Genomic DNA, 19,494 nt, shown 5'->3' with positions numbered 1-19,494 from the left:
ACAAGGCCGCTTTCAAACCTGTCTATTTATGTTCAAGGTCTAAGGTTCTTGGACGATGACAAAAGAACAAAAAGACTAGAAATGTCCTACATATTCTGGAAATAGGTTACATTAATTCACAACATAGAATAAAGCAAAGCACCATACCTTTTGAAAATAACCCCCTGATAAGGTAGAACTTTTTGAAAAGACATAAATGGGACAAACCTGCAATCACTTTTTATTTGAATGATCCACTCTCAGCCAACATCCTACAACAGACCTTCAGATACTCAAGAAATAGGGACATAAGGTAATGAGCCGTAAAAGGAGGTCATAATCAATACAGACTGAATAATTTCCCACCTCGGTGGTTTTGTCTTTTATGACTACATCTTTCCCTCAAAGCCATTTAGTCCTCAACTAATCCTGTCATCACATAGCTTTCAATTGACTACTTGCAGGGATAGCACATTGTCTTTGCCAAGATCTAGGACCAATCACCTCGTATTTGAAGAGTCAATTTATTATATCTTAAGCAGCTAACTGGCATGACCATATTCTTGGATACTTAATATTGAAATCATTCACAAGGCGCCGGCTAAGATTAGAGTGCTGAGATGCAGAGTGCTTACGTGCCCACTGTTGGAAGTGGGCGCTCTGACTTCCGGTGCATTGATAGCAGAGGGTGGGAGATATTTGAGAGAGAAACAATTCAGCAACTAGGGAAAAAAATGGAAGACGAGTCTTTAACATCCACTGGCTTTGGGTGAGAAAATTGTCATTTTCAGCCAAGGTGGGTCATATGACCCGTACCCCTTGCAGCTCAACCTGTACCCCTCTCCCTCTAAATTCCTGCATATTCCATCTCCCTCTTCCACCCTCCCTCTGACTGTCGCTCACCAAATTGCAGACACCGTTTCAAAATAAAAGTTGTTCTTCGACACGTTGCAATTTGAAAATAAGGTACTGTAAACTAAATAAATTGTCAAAAAAGTATTTAAAAGTATTTAAGTATTTATAAGTATTTATATTAATAGTAAAAAAAACTATTTAGTTACAGAAATTTGATCTATAAATCGTACAAAACTTTATTGTTAATGAAAATACACTGCAAGTCTGATGGGTTTTTTTTGTTGTTTTTTTTTTTTTTTTTAAATATGCCCTCCACCCGATGGAACTTTTTGTAATGAATCAGGAAATGTCTTATTCAGTCAACAGAAGTAGTTGTTGACCTATTTTATAATAATAATAATTAATAATTATACATTTTATTTCTAGAGCACTTTTCATGCCACACAAAGACACTTCATTCATGTTATAACCTGGTCTGGAACTGGCATTTTTTTATCTGTTGTCATGAAGCATACACTCAAATACTCCACCGGGTGTGCAATGTCATTGTCTTTTGGATCTGATGACCTGAGTGAGCACCTCCTTCAGCTCCCCTTCTAGTCATACCCTTTGTCATCCAGGGGGAAATAACAACCCCATATAGCCCTGACAGAGAATTGCTGACTGCTAATAGGCAAACTGTCAGTGCAGCAAAGGCAGACCTGACAACTTTGCTCGGTGTCACTTAAACTACACATGCTGGCCACAGCATTGGTACATCAGCACTGCCAAATGAGTATTCAATAATAACAAAAAAAATCTGTCCTTCCTGGTTTGTCATTGTTGTTCTAGTCTGTACTGTATGTTCATGTATTGAGGAAACCAAACAACCACTGAAGGAGGCCCATGACACAAAAGCTAGTCTAACTCTTTAAATCAAGATTATGAAAATCTATTGATTCAAACAACTAAGAATAAAATGACCTGGATGAATGGTTGTGATTACTTAATCTGAGAGGCCGCATTTTCAAAACTTGCTAGAAATCAAATGTTTAAAGGCCGCAGGACCCCAGTGGGGGTCAAGGGAAAACAGCATCAATTATCTTTTAGTTGTGTTCGTTTACCCGAGAACAGAAGTGTACTAATGATTCAATAATAGTTTAAAGAAGAGACTCACAGACCTGAAGTTGCAATTCGATCCGAGTATACTGATTCCAGAGATATTGCAAATGTCAAATACAGAATTCTGACTGATAGTTCCCTATTCCCTAGAGCACCCATGATAGCGGAAGTATCGGTAAAGTCCCCCAGCCAGTGTGCATCTTACCTCAGGAAGTCCTGGGTTTTTTTTGGCAATAAAGAAAGACCGGAAAGGCATCAAATGACCCCTATACCAAACTGACTACTCAAACAATAGACCACTCAAACAAGCAATCAAGCAAACAACCTCCCTACACACACCTGTGGAGTCGCTGCCTAGGTGTGAAGGAGGGGTTTCACTCTGGATAGCTGCAATGAGCATCTTGAATATTTGCAAATCCAGGGTGTCCTTGGCTTTGTCAAACACGGAGATGGCCAGTCGCCTGTGTTCTACAATATGATTGACACGGCAGCGCTGAATGCATATGTGTCGTATCAGGCATGCACCGGAAGGCAAGAGAGACGGGTGGACTTCTTGGTGGGTGTTGCAAAGGAATTGGCCCACTCTCATGTGGGCACAAAGAAGGCGCAGTAGGAAAAATTGCTTCGGCATCAACCTCTAACACCTAGCCCTGGGAAAAGGGCGAAGTGTCATATGTCACCACATAAAAAAATGTTTTGTATTTTATTACACCGTCCCATGTACATATAGTTTCTTTTGTTGTCTTTTTTACATACATTTCTTTATTGAATAAAAAGCTTTTTGTGGAAGAAATTGACTTGTGTTGTGCATCATCAGCCATCCATCATCAGCCATATGACAATTATAGCTCTATACGTACAAGAGAAAGTGCAACTAAATATTCAGAGAGATTGAGACAGATGTTCTTTCTCAATGCTGTAATGTCAGACAGTCCCCCGCAAACAGGCCCAGGTCTGCAAACACTTAAGTTGTTAATTGGAGCAATCCAACCCTGTGGTTTTGCGTGTGAATGGGAATGACTAGTGAGGACCTCAATGCTCACAAAACATATGCCGATTAGAGTCAGATGACCCTTCTCTGGATACAAAAGTGATTTGTATCAACTGATCCATACTTGGTAACTAATATACTATGGAGGCGTGGAAACATTAACATTCTATTTTGAGTCACAATCGAAGTGATGTCTTCTACTTGTCTTGTGGAGATGTCGGCGTCATCCCAGTTCCCATTTTCCCAGTTCCCGTCTGGAGGCGTCATGACCTGTTGACCTCTTAGTTTGCTGAGCTTAACGATTTATTGTACCTCGACTCTATGTAATAAGTCCCAGACACATTCCAAGGGAAGTAAAACCCTTAAGAATTTATTCTGAGCAAAATATCATCTCAAGACGACAACGTACAGTGTTATCATCATAAGATTTAAGGTTTACGTGTTAATAATGTAATTCATTATACGCATGTATGTAAGGTAAAAATAAACAAGATTTTTTTTTAATCAACAAACTGGATTTTGTGATGATGATTTTATATTGGCTAGTGATTAATTGCTTCAGATGCTGTTCAGAAACTCTTTCCTCTTATATAAAGGAGTAATGTTTTTGGTTCTATTTTTCCTTGTTTTTACAGATTCTAAAGTGTACATCCCATCTTTTGATGGTTCCTCTTATTTGCAGCTGCAACCTCTTACATCTATTCTCCATACCTCTGACACCAGTAATAATGTACCTCCTACTGTCAAGGACACTACTGTTATTCTCCATTTGACTGTGAAAACTCGATCTACGCAAGGCACCATCCTCTACAGTGAGTACAGTCTCATTTTTATGTTTGAAAGCACTGGAGCACTGCGGCAAGCGCAGATAAAACAGAAAAAAATATGCATTTCTGTACAATCCAATTATTTTGATTGCGTTTAATGTTGCTTTTTCCTTGCAGATGTCCTTGTGAGTGCAAATTACTTAGTGATTTTCATAATTGTGATATTAATGTCTCATGTGGTGCAGCTTTCATCTGAATTAAAATCAGAACCAAAAAAAAAAAATTATAAAAAAAGCTTCCAAACAAAACTTATCTAAATTCCATGACTTTAAATCTAAACCCTTTTATTGGTAAAAACTAAGTTGACATTGTTGCTATAATGCAGCAAGCATTGATATGAATACTGATGAGCTCTCAAGTGCCATGCGGTGCTGAGATCAAGGGTCCAAATCATGCGTTCTGCCACTACTGTGTGGTGATTGAATATGTGGGTTTTCTCAAGGTACTCAGTTCTCCTCCTACATCCTAAAAACATGCATTGTAGGTTGACTAAATAATTAAAATGTTCGTGTGTGTTGCTTGTTTGTTTATACAGCGGACATAATATTTTTAAGCTTCATACAAGAATAATGATATTACAAAAACAATATCTACATTTAATTAATATTTTAAATTAACCCTTTAACACCGAACGTGTCGGATGCGACACGTTTACACATATCATCTTTGAAGCCTCGTAACGCTGTAATTACGTCCCCCACGTGCCCCTGGTTGCTCTCGTTTGAAAGTACGGAAGTTGATGTCCACACCAGTTTTTATTTGAAGTCAATCGACCATGTAAAACAGGAGATAGTGTCATTTGAGTTTTATTGCACTCATAAATATGCATTAAAACGCTGCATGGACCATGTGTCTATCTCCGTATTTCCATCATTTCCTATCTCTTTTTTAAAAGTGAAAGCAGCACAAAAGACTACTTATCCCAAGAGCCGTTGTGATGTCAAGAAGGACGAACCTAATGTGAACATTTTTAATGAATTGACGAGCAAGGCGCCAACTAAGGGAAAGGAGACACGCGTAGCAAGCAACGGCCGGTTGGATTCAGCAAGCGACTTTGAAACGTGCAGAATGAATCGAAAACTAAATTTAGCGCAAGCTAATGAATTATTTCATAAACTCAAGGAACAGGATGAGCTGTATTTGTCATTGTTTTCCTCGGATCAGTCGGCGTCTCGGCGAGTAGAAGTGACAGCAGCGCGCAAACGGCGGATGAGTCGGCTGTGTGACGTTGTATGTGACGCAGCTTAGTGACATGTTCAAAAACAAACTTTATTGAGTGCGCAAAAAAAAAAAAAAAAAAAACTTTATTGGGTCGCATGCCTAAAAAAAATTGAATTGAACTGAACTACTTGTCAATATTTTTGAAAATACTTTTTTTTTCAATGTTTGTTATTTTTTTCTTCACGATGAATCTTTTCAATTTTTATATAGATGTGTGTTCGAGAAGCTTGATTGCATGTACATACGGTATATACCTTTGATAAGGTGATGGGTACAATACCTAACTTCACAAAGAGATATCCTCCAAACCCTTTCTGTGTTGGATGATATATATAATTTTTTTTCTCACTATTTTGCACTGTATATAACATGTTTTGACCTTAGTATGTGTGAAGGCCAAAAACGCCTATGACCATAGCTGCTGTTTGTGTTGAATTGTCAAACATAAAACTATTCAATCTTGTTTTTTTCTATTGAATGTTTATCCTAGCAAGTTAAATAAATATTATCAAGCTTCAAAACGGTCGAGCATGTTTGGCTGTCAGTGGGACTTCAACATTACAAATTTTGAAAAAAGATTTTGGGATTTTTTTGTCTTTTTGGGTCCAAAATGTGGATTAAAGTTGGTCAGTGAAAAATACAACAGTTTGGACATGAAGTTCAAGGTATCCTGAAAAAAGGGACCCAACTTGGCCTTTGTGAACAGTTTTTTCTTTGAAACATAAAGGCAACATCAAAGGCATGCAAATTCGGCCAAAATAGGCTTAGGTGTTAAAGGGTTAATACTGTATATTAACACCACAAATACAGCGGTATATGTTGAATGGATGGATGGGTGTGAACACCAGATATCCAGTTATTATTTTTTGTGTCTAATTGATATTTTTTGTCTATTGTTGGTTATTATAGACGTCAATGCTAGTCCGGACTATTTAAAGAACGCGCCTAAAAACCCTCAATTTTCTCAAAAGCCGACAGTGTGCGTTATCATTCGATGTGCCTTATATATGGGTCACTATTGATTAATCATGGCATGACAATCCCTTTATGTGAGTCATTAAAAGTCATTAAATTTATTTTGTCAAAATCCAGGCCTTAAGAAGCATTAAAAACCATTAAACTATGTCTGAGGCATTTAAACTATGTTAACTTGATGATTTTATTTTTTTTTTTGCATAATTTATTAGAGTTGTTTCATATTATCAGGTAGCCGATAATATCTGCCGATAAGACATGCTAACCCTATACACTCTGAGCATTGTTTTGGGCCAATATGTACTGGACTGTCTCAGAAAATTAGAATACACAATATTCTAATTTTTTGAGACAGTCCTGTGTATATATACAGGACTGTCTCAGGAAATTAGAATACACAATATTCTAATTTCCTGACTGTCTCAGGAAATTAGAATACACAATATTCTAATTTCCTGAGACAGTCCTGTATATATACACAGGACTGTCTCAAAAAATTAGAATATTGTGTATTCTAATTTTCTGAGACAGTCCAGTATGTAAATGTAAAAGCCTACTGCCGTTGTACAAGGGCTGGTCACAGCTTAATGGCTTATTGACCATTAGATGTCTCCAATCTAAGATCTTTGGAATTTTTTATGTGAGCAGACCATTTGCACCATGGTGCAAAAATTAAATAATAATGAATAAATGAATTATAAAATCATTACATACCTCATTCATTGTACTGAAGCTGTGTGCCTTTCTTATTCTGAGTCAGAAGCACTGCGTGAGCCATATGTGATATGGAACGGTACTTGCACGTGATCCAAAAACTGATGTTTGCATTGTTTTGATTTCAACAATATACCAGCCAAAACAGACTTTCCAATAGCGGTCACTACACCCAACTTAAGTTTGCACTGAAATGTCACTGTCATTGCACTGCTAATACCACAACATTGTCACATGGATCTCACTAGGTAATATGTTCTCAGACATCTGTTTCAATCTGGGTACTGTATATGCAATATTTACACAGTAACAGTATAGTATTGTTGCCTTGTTACATCAATATCTATGCACATATCAGGTCAGCCATCTGCCTCTGTATAAGTACTGTAAATTGTCTTATGCGTACTAATTGGTACTATTGCGCTGTTATATTACCACTACATCACTACTTGCTGCTAGTCACTTATCCACTTTATTCCCCATATGTGTACAATGCAACCTGTGTTTTTATATTAGTCATATTGTACTTTTGCTTTTGTTTTATGTGGTGCACGGTATGACAAAGCTTTATTTCTCATCGTACTCTGTACCATGACAATAAAGGCTTTCTCTTCTATGCTATTCTAAATATCCCACCTCCAAATGGTAGGTGCTAGGTCTTCCACAGCCTGGTCGTTGCCTCAAATCAGAATTAAATATTCAGGTAAGCTAAACTAAAGTGTGCTCCCTTCGGAAAAATTATGTCCAATTTAAAAAACATCCTTAAGGATATATGAAATATGGAATAAAGAGTTAATTTAATATAAATTTAAACAACAATGAATGGTGGTGGCAAAGGTTTTCCCCATATTTTTTAAGATCACAAGTGTGGACTTCTTAACATTTGTTGCAAGGTTTTTTTTTGTTGTTTTTTTTTTTTTAATGTTTACTCATCCCACATGTTCTTCAATGATACACAGCATTTGAAGATAGAATATTGAGTCATGCCAATTTTTTTTTTCTCTCTCTTAGAAAGTCATCCAAAGATTAATACAATTACAACCTTTAGTCCATTAAACTCCCGTTGTGATTCCTGTTATACTTCATCATTAGAAGAACAGTTTTTCTTCCTTTCCTTCCTTACATAAAGACTTCTTGTATCATGGCCGCTCCAGCCATGATGAGTGTCACAATCTTTTGTCCGCGTTGTCTGACATCCATGTCCGCTTACCTCTCGCCGAGGCCAACTTGGGAACATGCAAGTTCACCCAACCGGTCTACTTGTGTTTTGTGGATATGGAGCTGGCGTTTGACCATGTCTCTTGGGGAGTGCTGTGGGACGTGCTTTGGGAGTACATGGTGCCGGGCCCCCTGGTAAGGGCTGTTCGGTCTCTGTACGACCGGTGTCAGAGTTTGGTCCAAATTGCTGGCAGTAAGTCGTCTTCATTCCCAGTGAGGGATTGCGCCAAGGTTGCCCTTTGTCACTGATTCTGATCATAACTTTTATGCAGGCATGAAAATCTCTCACCTTTCGGCGAAATTCGCCGTTTTGAAGTAAAAAAGGATGACCTACGTGAATCGTGTAGATCCGAGGAGAAAATTTTTAAGGGGGGGGGGGGGGGGGCATCGGGTGTAGGCATGTGCCAGTTACCTTCACGGATTACCATGCTATGAAAACATCGCAGTTACAAAACCACTAAAATTTCCCGTCATACAGTAGTACGTATTCGTTATTTTTCATGTGTCGAAAATGCAGCCAGACGTGGCTTGGCGCGGCAGCGCTTCCCCCGCTATTCCAGCAAACCCAAAAACAAGCACTCCAAACGCAAGCCGTAAAATCTTCAATTTATTGATCTCTCAAATCATTGTAACTGAAATATACCAAATGAATACATTTAAAACGTTGTACACTCGTATTTTTCCACATGTGAGTAGCTTCAACAGTTTAGCTTCATGAAAAAGTTCGCCAAAAACAAAACACACATTTTCCTTTCAAATTCAATACACAAAGTTACTAAAACTTACAAAGACGAATGATAGGCAAGGCTTAGCTAGGACAGCAACTTCATTGACGTTAATCACAGCCGCTGAGAGAGAAACAAGTTTGTATGCGGGGAGGGAAAAAAAAAAAAAAAAAAGAGCGTCAAAGATCGCTAATTGCGACAGATGATCTTGTACTAAGCACAAATTCACATTCGCTGGAGGAGGTAAAGTATCACTCCCAATTGTTTTTAGATGAATGCATTTGCCAGCATATTGAATTTGGTGAGTAATGGTTTCGTTTTCATATTTTGTGGTATGACAAAGTTACTGCCGTTCGTTGCAGCTTGCGTTGAACACTGCCGGAGCGTCCGGTAAAAAAATAGCTCCCGTTAAGGTAGCGTCAAGCTTGTGTATTTAACGGTAATATAAAAGCAGTGTTGTCAATAACGCGGTATCGTAATGCGTAACTAATCTGATTACTTTCTTTCAGTAAAGAACAATCTAACGCGTTCATTTTTCTAAATCAGTAATCTTTCCTTGATGCCTGTGCGTTACTATTTTGTTATTGTCCCATAATGTGTGTAGAATGAAGAATACTGTAGTCATGGGAGTGACATCACATGTCACATTTTTTAATCGGGGATGGAACAAAAAGGGTGACGTGTATTACCATGATGCGTGAGCGCTGGGAGTTTGCGCCCAAAACAACATAGCCATGCTACCTCGCCAGGATGCAATGAAATAGGCAGGAGATATACTACAAACGGCTGCATTTGCACACTGGAAACACAGCCATTACTTCACATTTTTGTCCAGTAAAGATAACAAAAATATCTTCGTGCGCTGCGAACTTTGCGCTGGCTCAAAAAGACTGTCGACCGCTATAAGCATCCAATTCAAGCACCACTTGGAATAACAGCACAACAGGTAATACGACAGCCAGGACTTTTTGATACTGCTCGTGCTCAATCCTCGGTTCAAGCTCAGTTGTTGTTGAAGGTTTTGAAAGCTTAGCTTTAAAGAAATTCTAAATATCCATCTTGCCTCCTCAGCTGTAGTTTTGGCTAAGCAATGCAAACGGCTGTCTCTAAGGTTCTATAGTCACATGATCTGTTCGAAAAATAATTTGGACCCATTATGAAATACTTTGAAATATTCCTGTTCATTTTATTCATTTTTGTTGTTTGTTTTATTGCTCTAAAACTTTTATAGACAACATTTTAATGGCCATATTCAATGGTCTTTATTTTAAAGGGGAAGTTCAGAATTTTTTACATTAGGCTTAATCTTTGAGTTAGCCGGGGTTTAATTAGTCGTTGGAGTTGATTTGAACAAATTCTATGCAGTTTGACAGTTATTTGTTAGTTTCAGGGCTCCGGAGTGGCTAAGCTAGCGCGAGTCAATGGTGGTTGAAATCAACTCCTTCAACTAATTAAACCCCCGTTAACTCGAATATTAAGCCTTATGTGAAAAATTAAAATGGTCAAATTTGCCACATGTAGGACGTTTTGCCGACGGCGGACATTTTGGCAGAACGCCGGAACATATTTCCTCCACACCTTTCTCACCTTTTTAACCCCTGACCCATTTTCATGCCTGTTTATGGAGAGGATATCTAGGCACCAAGCCATTGAGGGGGTCCGGTTTGGTGGCATCAGGATAGCATCTCTTCTTGTTGTAAATGATCTGGTGCTGCTGGCTTCATCAAGCAGTGATCTCTAACTCTCACTGGAGCGGTTCGCAGCCGAGTGTGAAGTGGTTTGGATGAATATCAGCACCTCCAAATCCGAGAACATGGTCCTCAGTTGGAAAAGGGTGACAAGCCCTCTCAGGGTCGGGGATTAGAGTTCGAGTAGCTTTGGGTCTTGTTCAGGCAGGAGGGAGCGAGAGATCGACAGGCGGATCGGTGCAGCGTCTGCAGTGATGCGGACTCTGTAACGGTCCGTTGTGGTGAAAAAGGAGCTGAGCCAAAAGGCAAAGTTCTTCATTTGCCAGTCTATCTACATTCCTACCCTCACCTATGGTCACAAGCAGTAGGTTGTGTCCAAAAGAACAAGATCCTGGATACAAGCAGCAGAAATGAGTTTCCTCCGCAGAGTGTCTAGGATCTCTCTAAGAGATACAGTGGGGCAAATAAGTATTTAGTCAACAAGTTCTCCTACTTGAAAAGATTAGAGAGGCCTGTATTGTCAACATGGGTAAACCTCAACCATGAGAGACAGAATGTGGAAAAAAAACAGAAAATCACATTGTTTAATATTTAAAGAATTTATTTCCAAATTAGAGTGGAAAATAAGTATTTGGTCATCTACCAACAAGCAAGATTTCTGGCTGTCAAAGAGGTCAAACGTCTTCTAACGAGGTCTAACGAGGCTCCACCTGTATTAATGGCAACTGTTTTAACCCATTATCGGTATAAAAGACACCTGGCCACAATCTAAGTCAGTCACACTCCAAACTCCACTATGACCAAGACCAAAGAGCTGTCGAAGGACACCAGAGACAAAATTGTAGACCTGCACCAGGCTGGGAAGACTGAATCTGCAATAGGTAAAATGCTTGATATAAAGAAATCAACTGTGGGAGCAATTATTAGAAATGGATGACATACAAGACAACTGATAATCTCCTTCGATCTGGGGCTCCATGCAAGATCTCATCCCATGGCATCACAATGATAACAAGAACGGGGAGCAAAAATCCCAGAACCACACGGGGGGACCTAGTGAATGACCTACAGAGAGCTGGGACCACAGTAACAAAGGCTACTATCAGTAAAACAATGCGCAGCCAGGGACTTAAATCCAGCACTGCCAGACGTGTCCCCCTGCTGAAGAAAGTACAAGTCCAGGCCCGTCTGCGGTCCGCTAGAGAGCATTTGGATGATCTAGAAGAGGAATGGGAGAATGTGTTATGGTCAGATGAAACCAAAATATAACTTTTTGGTAGAAACACAGGTTATCGTGTTTGGAGGAGATAGAATACTGAATTTCATCCGAAGAACACCATACCCACTGTGAAGCATGGGGGTGGAAACATCATTGCTTTGGGGCTGTATTTCTGCAAAGGGACCAGGGCGACTGATCTGTGTAAAGGAAAGAATGAATGGGGCCATATATGTAGAGATTTTGAGTGAAAATCTCCTTCCATCAGCAAGGGAATTGAAGATGAGACGTGGCTGGGTCTTTCAGCATGACAATGAACCCATGGCCTATCAAGTCTCCAGATCTCAACCCAATAGAAAATCTGTGGAGGGAGTTGAAATTCCATGTTTCCCAATGACAGCCCCAAAACATCACTGCTCTAGAGGAGATCTGCATGGAGGAATGGGCCAAAATACCAGCAACAGTGTGTGAAAAGCTTGTGAAGAGTTACAGAAAACGTTTGGCCTCCGTTATTGCCCACTAAGGGTACATAACAAAGTATTGAGATGAACTTTTGGTATTTACCAAATACTCATTTCCCACCCTGATTTGCAAATAAATTCTTTAAAAATCAAACAATCTGATTTTCTGGGTTTTTTTCCCACATTCTGTCTCTCATGGTTGAGGTTTACCCATGTTGACAATTACAGGTCTCTCTAATATTTTCAACTGAAAGAACTTGCACAATTAGTGGTTGACTAAATACTTGCTGTATTTGCCGCACTGTAGGGTGAAAATCTTGGTCATCCGGGAGGGACTCAGGGTCGAGCTGCTACTCCTCCGTGTTGAGAGGAGCCAGCCTAGGTGGCTCGGGCATCTGGTTCGGATGCCTCCTGAACGCCTCCCTGGAGATGTGTTCTGGACATGTACCACCAGCGGGAGGCCCCTTTGGATGACCCAGGACACACTGGAGAGACGATGTCTCTTTGTTGGCCCAGCAATACCTTGGGATCCCTGGGAGCTGGTTGAATAGTTGGGGAGAGGGAAGTCTGGGCTTCACTGCTAAAGCTGCTACCCCCGCGACCCAACCCAGGATTAAGCGGTAGATAATGGATGGATGGATCATTTACATTCATTCTGTGGCCCTGCACGTCATGATGACGTTGCTACTTAGGTTCATAGTCTCTATAGTTCGATTACGACAACAATCTTTAGTTCTCGTGTGTTCCAGTGCAAATGCATCCTTAGCTTTGTGTTATTGCTCCACATACTAAAATATTCAATTCATTAATTCAATGGTCAAACCGTATTTCACTGTGCACCACATGAAGTAAAAGATTTTTTGAATTTGGTATCATTCTTGTAGGTTTATTATTGTCACCTGCAGCAACAGATGTGCGCACTGAGAGAAATGAGCCCATCACGTTAAGTAATTCAGATTGTCTTCAATTTCGAAATGTGCCACTTATATAACTGAGGGAGAACCAGAGAAGGAAGAAAACTTTCCAAAAAAAAAAACTTTTCAGCCCACATTGTCAAATGGAGGCAAGCAGGAAATTATTCCACCACACACAAAAAGGTCCGTGATTATTTACAAACACAGAAAATCCCATTAACCAGAACATGCTGCTGTGGTGGTCCTAAAATTAGGACAGATTTCCTCGTTTGGCCAAGTTGTACAAATGTTACCGGGCTGTAGTAGCGATAAGCATACACACAGAGAGGATTTTTTTTTTTTCCTTTTCTTGGACGTACTGTCATGCCACAGCGGGCTTCACCCAGCCAACGCACATGCCCTTGTGTTCTAATGTGTATGTTCAGCTTAAATGCCGTGTTTGTGCTATACATTGCTCCAAATAACTGAAATCACTTTGCACGGTTTTAGTACGAGTACTTTGTCACCTCTGAATAATTGTGAAATAATTTGTCATTCACTTATTACACCACGACTTTAAAATATGGTAATGGCTCAGAATTCTAATTTAGCAGGTATTTGTGGTGTCATGCAAAGTAATTGGGGAACTGATCATTGTTCACTTTTAGCAGATGTTTTCTCATGAAAAAGAGGGTTAGTAATGAGTCATCCTTTAATGAATCCTGCAATTTAATATGAAGGCCATTCAGTTGTGGAATTTTAAAGGGTAACCTGAATATTGTCTAATTCATATGCCACTTTTCCCGCAGTGCACACGACGGAGCTTGTGTTTCCAAGGCTACAAAACAGAGCAAATGCTGTACATAAAACCAAACAAAGCAATCCACAGTCTAAGGTGGAGGGGTTCTTGTTGCTGTAGCTAAGGCAGCCAGAATTGGGCTGAGCCTTAACCTTAACTCTGTGCTCTACATTGTCCTGGCAGCTCTTTTGTTCTCTGAACTTCACCCATGTATGCACTCTTGTTTTTTGAAGCAGAGGGACATTTTGATAGGTAGACACCAATGGATGGAGGTTTATAACAATAGAGCATTGTTTAGGGGTCGTTCAGCTCGTAGTCATTTATTTCAGGGTTGAGAAAGTTTGTAAAATGAGTGGGATTTTTCCAGCTGCGTCTATTAAAAATAAAAAAAAAAAAGTTAAAGATTCTTGGGCCACCACTAGACCATTGACGGTCATTATCTTTTAATTGTAGAAAGTCTGGTTGGTTAATTGACAAGGTAGGCAATTTACGATATGGAGCAATAGTATTTGGACATAATTTAATTTACTGTAATACTTGCGTAACTAAATCTATTGTCATCAAATTAAGCCGCAAGGAAACTCATATACCGTAATGTTCGCACTACTGTGGGGAGAACAAGTATTTGATACACTGCCAATGGGTTTTCCCATTGGCAGTGTATCAAATACTTGTTCTCCCCACTGTATAAGGCGCAGCTGACTATAAGCCGTCCCCCCACAGAATTTGAAACGAAAATGACATTTGTTCATAGATAAGCCGCACTGGACTATAAGCCGCAGCTGTCGTAACTGTACTGTGGGATATTTACTCCAAAAGATATTAACCGGTAACACTTTATTTGACACCAGCAATGTTATATCCCACGGACGGCTCGCTAAGGGCGTAACATAAAGCGAGCCACAAGTTCACGAATGGCACAGTTTATTTACACAAGTCAAACTCGCAATGAACAAAATATAGAAAATGCAGAAGAAGCTGGCTTCAGGGTAAGCCCAGGCCAAAACAACAAACAAAAAGAATCTACACGTAAACATCACCCACAAATTAAACCCTGATTGTAAAAAAGAAAGAACAAAAATATTACCCTGGCCTCCTATACTAAACAAAACAGGAGAAAACTGGTTGAACAAAAATGGCAACTTACCCCTACTGCTTCGGTGCTCTATATGTACAGTGTCATCAAAAACGATCCAATAACAAATAAACACAAAAGACCTCACAGAAAAAAGCAGGAGTGTAACAAAGTACCGATCAATTGCAAAAGCGAATGTATAGCGAGTAAACAGCTGGCGAGGAGGACCGCAGCATGAATGCTGTCAATGCGACCTCACAGAGCGTTGACAGCGGCTGGTTTTTGAAGCTTGGCACCCTTCATTTGTGACCAATCAGCGGCGGCCACATTGTCTGCCCATTTGTTTGCATCAGCCCACGTCACGTTGCGAGGGGAGGCAGTCAGCTGGCGGAGGTGAATATCAGCTGACTGAAAGAGTCTCAAAACAAAACAATTAAACGGCCAAGACATCGTATGACTGTCATAAAACCAAGTGAACCACCATGATAATATCAATGCTTCAAAAGCTTCATTTGCCCATCACTGCTCCCATGGGGTGACAGTCAACCTCTGCTGCTGGTGTTGTCCAACATGCCTCCTAGCATTTATTACAGCACTACAGATGTAAAAAACAATCAAAATTCATGTTCTCCGCTAATTATATCTTCAGTTAGTGTTCCAGTTGTTTCATTAATTGCTAGTATTTGGTAACACTTTATTTGACAGTGGCGCTATAAGACTGTCATTAGACAATGATAATTATGACATGAGACTGTCATGAGCATTAACGAATGCTTATAATAGATGTCTTTTAGTGTTATCCGGTAAGTTATTTCACTTTTGAATGGATGTAAATGATCTGAGCTGGACATAAATGGAGTTGGTGACGTAATTTATCATGTCATAATTATGCCGGTCGTATGACTCCGTGTTACCTATCAACCCAAATAAATCAACAAATAAGCGGCACTGGACTATAAGCCGCAGGATTCAAAATGAAGGAAAAAAGTAGCGACTTAAAGTCCGAAAATTGCAGTCATTATATTTTGAATGTCAGTTTTCCTAATACAGTGGTACCTCTACATACGAAGTTAATTCGTCAAAATGGTTGGATGTCGAGTCGGATTTTCCCATAAGAATACATTATAATGAATTTGTTCCACAGCCAGAAAACTTAACACTAAATCCTTAATAAATACTGCTTGTATTATTACAAATAGCAATTACACATGGCAAAACAAATAAGTTATAAATACATATCTGTAAATAATACTACAATAATAATAATTCCTGTAAAAATGTAACTAACTGGGTTCTGATGTGGTAGTACTATAGGACTTGTAAAATAAATTATTCGCATACTGTTTAAAATTATATGGGGAATTGCTATACATATGTTATAGTACTGCTGTGCTCTAAATAAAAACAAAATAGATGAGGGGAGCAGCCCTCAGTTGAGCATCATCTTGCCCTGATGAGTGCAGCCTCCCTGGTCGTGCAAGGCTATCTTTGCTCTGTGTGACACCACAGTGAGGCACTTGCAAGTCCAGCAGAACTCTAACCTCGATGGATTGCGTGGTGATTATCCGTGATTGATTCTCCACCAAACGGGCACAGACATCACAACATTCATCTTGCCGCTGTAACCCAGATTAACCTCTTATCCGTGACATCACCGTCCAGTTCACGGCCTCTCATTTACATTTACCATGTTGTTATGCACGGCAATACAGCACAGGCCATCCTCTTCAACATGATCAAATTGTTTTTGGGTACATTTACAAAGCACAAGTAGCAATTAGCTGCTCAAAAACTGATTTTTGAATTTTAGAATCAAAAGGTTGCACTCAAAATCAAACAACCATGCCAAATGAAAATATGAATTGCATTTTACATGGTTTTAGTTCTGTTTGTATTGTATACTATGCCTCTAAAAGTAATTAGCACATTAACTAATGTTCATAAAACTTTACTCTAGTGAGGTAATAAGGCCTAAAAAGAAACAATTTTACTCTAGTGAGGTAATAAGGCCTAAAAAGAAACAATTTGACTTTGGACAGTGGTGTGGATCAAGGGAATATTCAACCTACTCTATCAGTTCAGGCAAATGAATTTATTTTGTTTTTAATTGGCAGGACTGCACACATAGTAAAAATGTGGATCCAGGATTTTTAAAAATATATTATTTATTCATGAATATTAATGACAAAATTCAAATGCAGGAGGCAGATATTATTTTACAAATGTATAACAAATAACGATTGCTCAGCCTTGGCAGTGGACTGTGCCTTGATGAGTCTCATACTATTTTTCTTATTGAAAGCTTTGAAATACATATTGCCATTTTGGTCATTTAAAAAAATAATCTAGAACTTTTTTGACATCAATCTCAATCCAGTTACAATGTCCTTAATTGGGGGAAGCCATAATGCTAGTTAAGCCACTTAGGATGCTTTTAGGCAATTGCATTATTAAACAGTCTTCCATTCCTCAGAGTAGGAATGGCTTGGGTCTCCCATCACTAAACTGACATTGTCCTTCCACAAGGAATACTGAGTGTTTTACTTTTTACTTAAAACGTAACTAAGAAGCTATTAATTAGCTGCTCCAGCTGCGCCTAATATGTATTTTAAAGAACAGCATATAGCTATTTTCATTCTTAAAATGAAATCTGCAAAGTCATTTGGATGTTACACTGAATTGGAAGTGTATCACTTTGCTGTTGCCATGGTGACCCCAGGTTCCCTATTACAGCCAGCAGTATACTGTTCATAGGCCAGCCAGGACATTTGTGGTGTCATTAAAAGTATCATTAAATAGTTAATGTTCTACAAAATTAATGTATGTATAATATATTGTACAATATGTGTTCACTAAGTATGTTTAAAACATTTTTTTATTTTTATTTTTGCATTGTTGTCAATTAGTTCAGCAGTGACTGGGAGTGAAGTAAATAACCTTCCAAGAATAAGTATTTTCAAATAGCTATTTAAATTAGGTATTCAGATGGTATACTTCAAGGGTTGATCATTTTGTTACAAAAATTACATTAGAAATAGGCTATCATGCATGACAAAACATACCCTTGAATTGGGGGGGGGGGGGGGGGGGCGTAGAGCAAGCAATTCCATGTTTACATGCTTCAATGTGTGCTTATTTGTAGTATTTGCAAGTTCATATCTTTCTGAACAGTAAATCATTCGTATGCATTGCCGTATTTGTACTTTAGGTTATGATTTTTGGATGGTAGTCAGGGGAGAGAATCTTAGAAACAAAAATAATGCCACACTAGCTTTCAATATTTTTTCTCGATAGCTTTTTAAATACATGATTTACGCCATTGCTTTCATTAGATTATATGATATACAGTAGGGCAAATAAGCATTTAGTCAACCACCAATTGTTCAAGTTCTTCTACACTGTAAAAAATTTCAGTGTAAAATAACGGTAAAGAGCTGGCAGCAGGGTTGCCATTTATATACTGTTATTTTACAGTCTTGGTAATGTAAAAATGCTTCACAGTAATAGTCCGTTATCCAGAAAAACTGTTGACTGCTGTATTCATAGAAAATACAGTAAAAGTATGTCAGCAGGATTGCCATTACCAGACTGTTATTTAACAGTCTTGGTAATGTAAAAATGTTTCACAGTAATAGTCCGTAATCCAGAAAAACGGTTGATTCCTGTATTTATAGAAAATACAGTAAAAGTCAGTCAGCAGGATTGCCATTACCAGACTTATTTTACAGTCTTGGTAATGTAAAAATATTTAACAGTAGTAGTCTAATCCAGGAAAAACTGTATTTTCCTGTATTACCAGAATTTACAGTAAAGAGCAGTCAACTGAGGAGCTGCAGTATGCTGCGTTTTTAACGATATACTGTGTTTTAACGCTATTTGGGAAAATTACAGTCTATGAATGCATATATTTCCATCTAGTACAGAAAAAAATGCTGATGTCAGGGGCGAAACAGAACAGGTTTTATTTCATCGTGTTGGCAGGCAGTGAAAACGGACAGGAACTAGAGATGGTGCAGTCGGGTCGTGTAGGTCAGGCTGAGTAGGCTGGAGATCTGCCGTAATCGGGTCAAGCAGGACAGGTTGATCTCAATGGAGTGGTGGCATAGTCTGGTCAAGCAGAACAGGCTGAGCAAGTTGATTGGGCTGGAACTCTGGAGTAGTCGGGTCAGGCAGGACAGGCTGGGTCAGAAGTGGTGATCTGTCAAGGACAAATCCCAAAAAACCCCTAAACAGTATACTACAATTGTCCAAACATTTCCACCGATGAGTCAAGCCTTGTGCTAAAGGCCACTGCTGGCACATTTCATCTTTTAATTTTGCTGCTTACCGGCTGCCTCCCTGGTTATCTTTTACCAACGTCTCCAGCTGCACAGGACTGCAAGTGTCAATAGCCAAACCAGGCTGCCATCTTCCTTTTCTGCTTTTATAGCTCTGGAATGCGCATGGGTTGATTGGCCAATCTCTTCCAGCTGTACATCGTTTCCATAGTGCTTGCATGCCGGTGATTTTCCAGTTCACGCCCTGGTTGTCTGCTCAATGCTTTTTTGTTGATGTTTTATCAGGGTTTGACTTTACATTGTCCATAATACTCCCATTCTTCGCATGGGTTCTTCAATATGAAAAAGTAAGAGTTTGTAAAAAGAAAAAAAAAAATGAAGCAAAAAAGCACCTGTCTAATTTACTCCAAACTTAAATATTAGTCTCATGTGTGATGTGGGGACAGAAAAACTGTTGAGTTTATCGCAGCCAGTGACGT

At 39.1% G+C, this 19,494-nt stretch overlaps 1 protein-coding gene across 1 annotated transcript in view; it reads left to right on the top strand.

The window, feature by feature from the left end:
* The window catches only part of eys (eyes shut homolog), a 522,745-nt gene that overhangs the window by 299,016 nt on the left and 204,235 nt on the right, over positions 1 to 19,494 (top strand). The window contains exon 40 of the mRNA XM_057847548.1: positions 3,562 to 3,738. Within this exon, the coding sequence (XP_057703531.1) occupies positions 3,562 to 3,738 (177 nt within the window). The remainder of the gene's footprint in view (positions 1 to 3,561; positions 3,739 to 19,494) is intronic.

This window comes from Corythoichthys intestinalis, chromosome 10 (genome assembly GCF_030265065.1).
Source record: "Corythoichthys intestinalis isolate RoL2023-P3 chromosome 10, ASM3026506v1, whole genome shotgun sequence".
Classification (NCBI taxonomy): domain Eukaryota; kingdom Metazoa; phylum Chordata; class Actinopteri; order Syngnathiformes; family Syngnathidae; genus Corythoichthys; species Corythoichthys intestinalis.
This window is presented reverse-complemented; position numbering and strand designations above follow the sequence as displayed.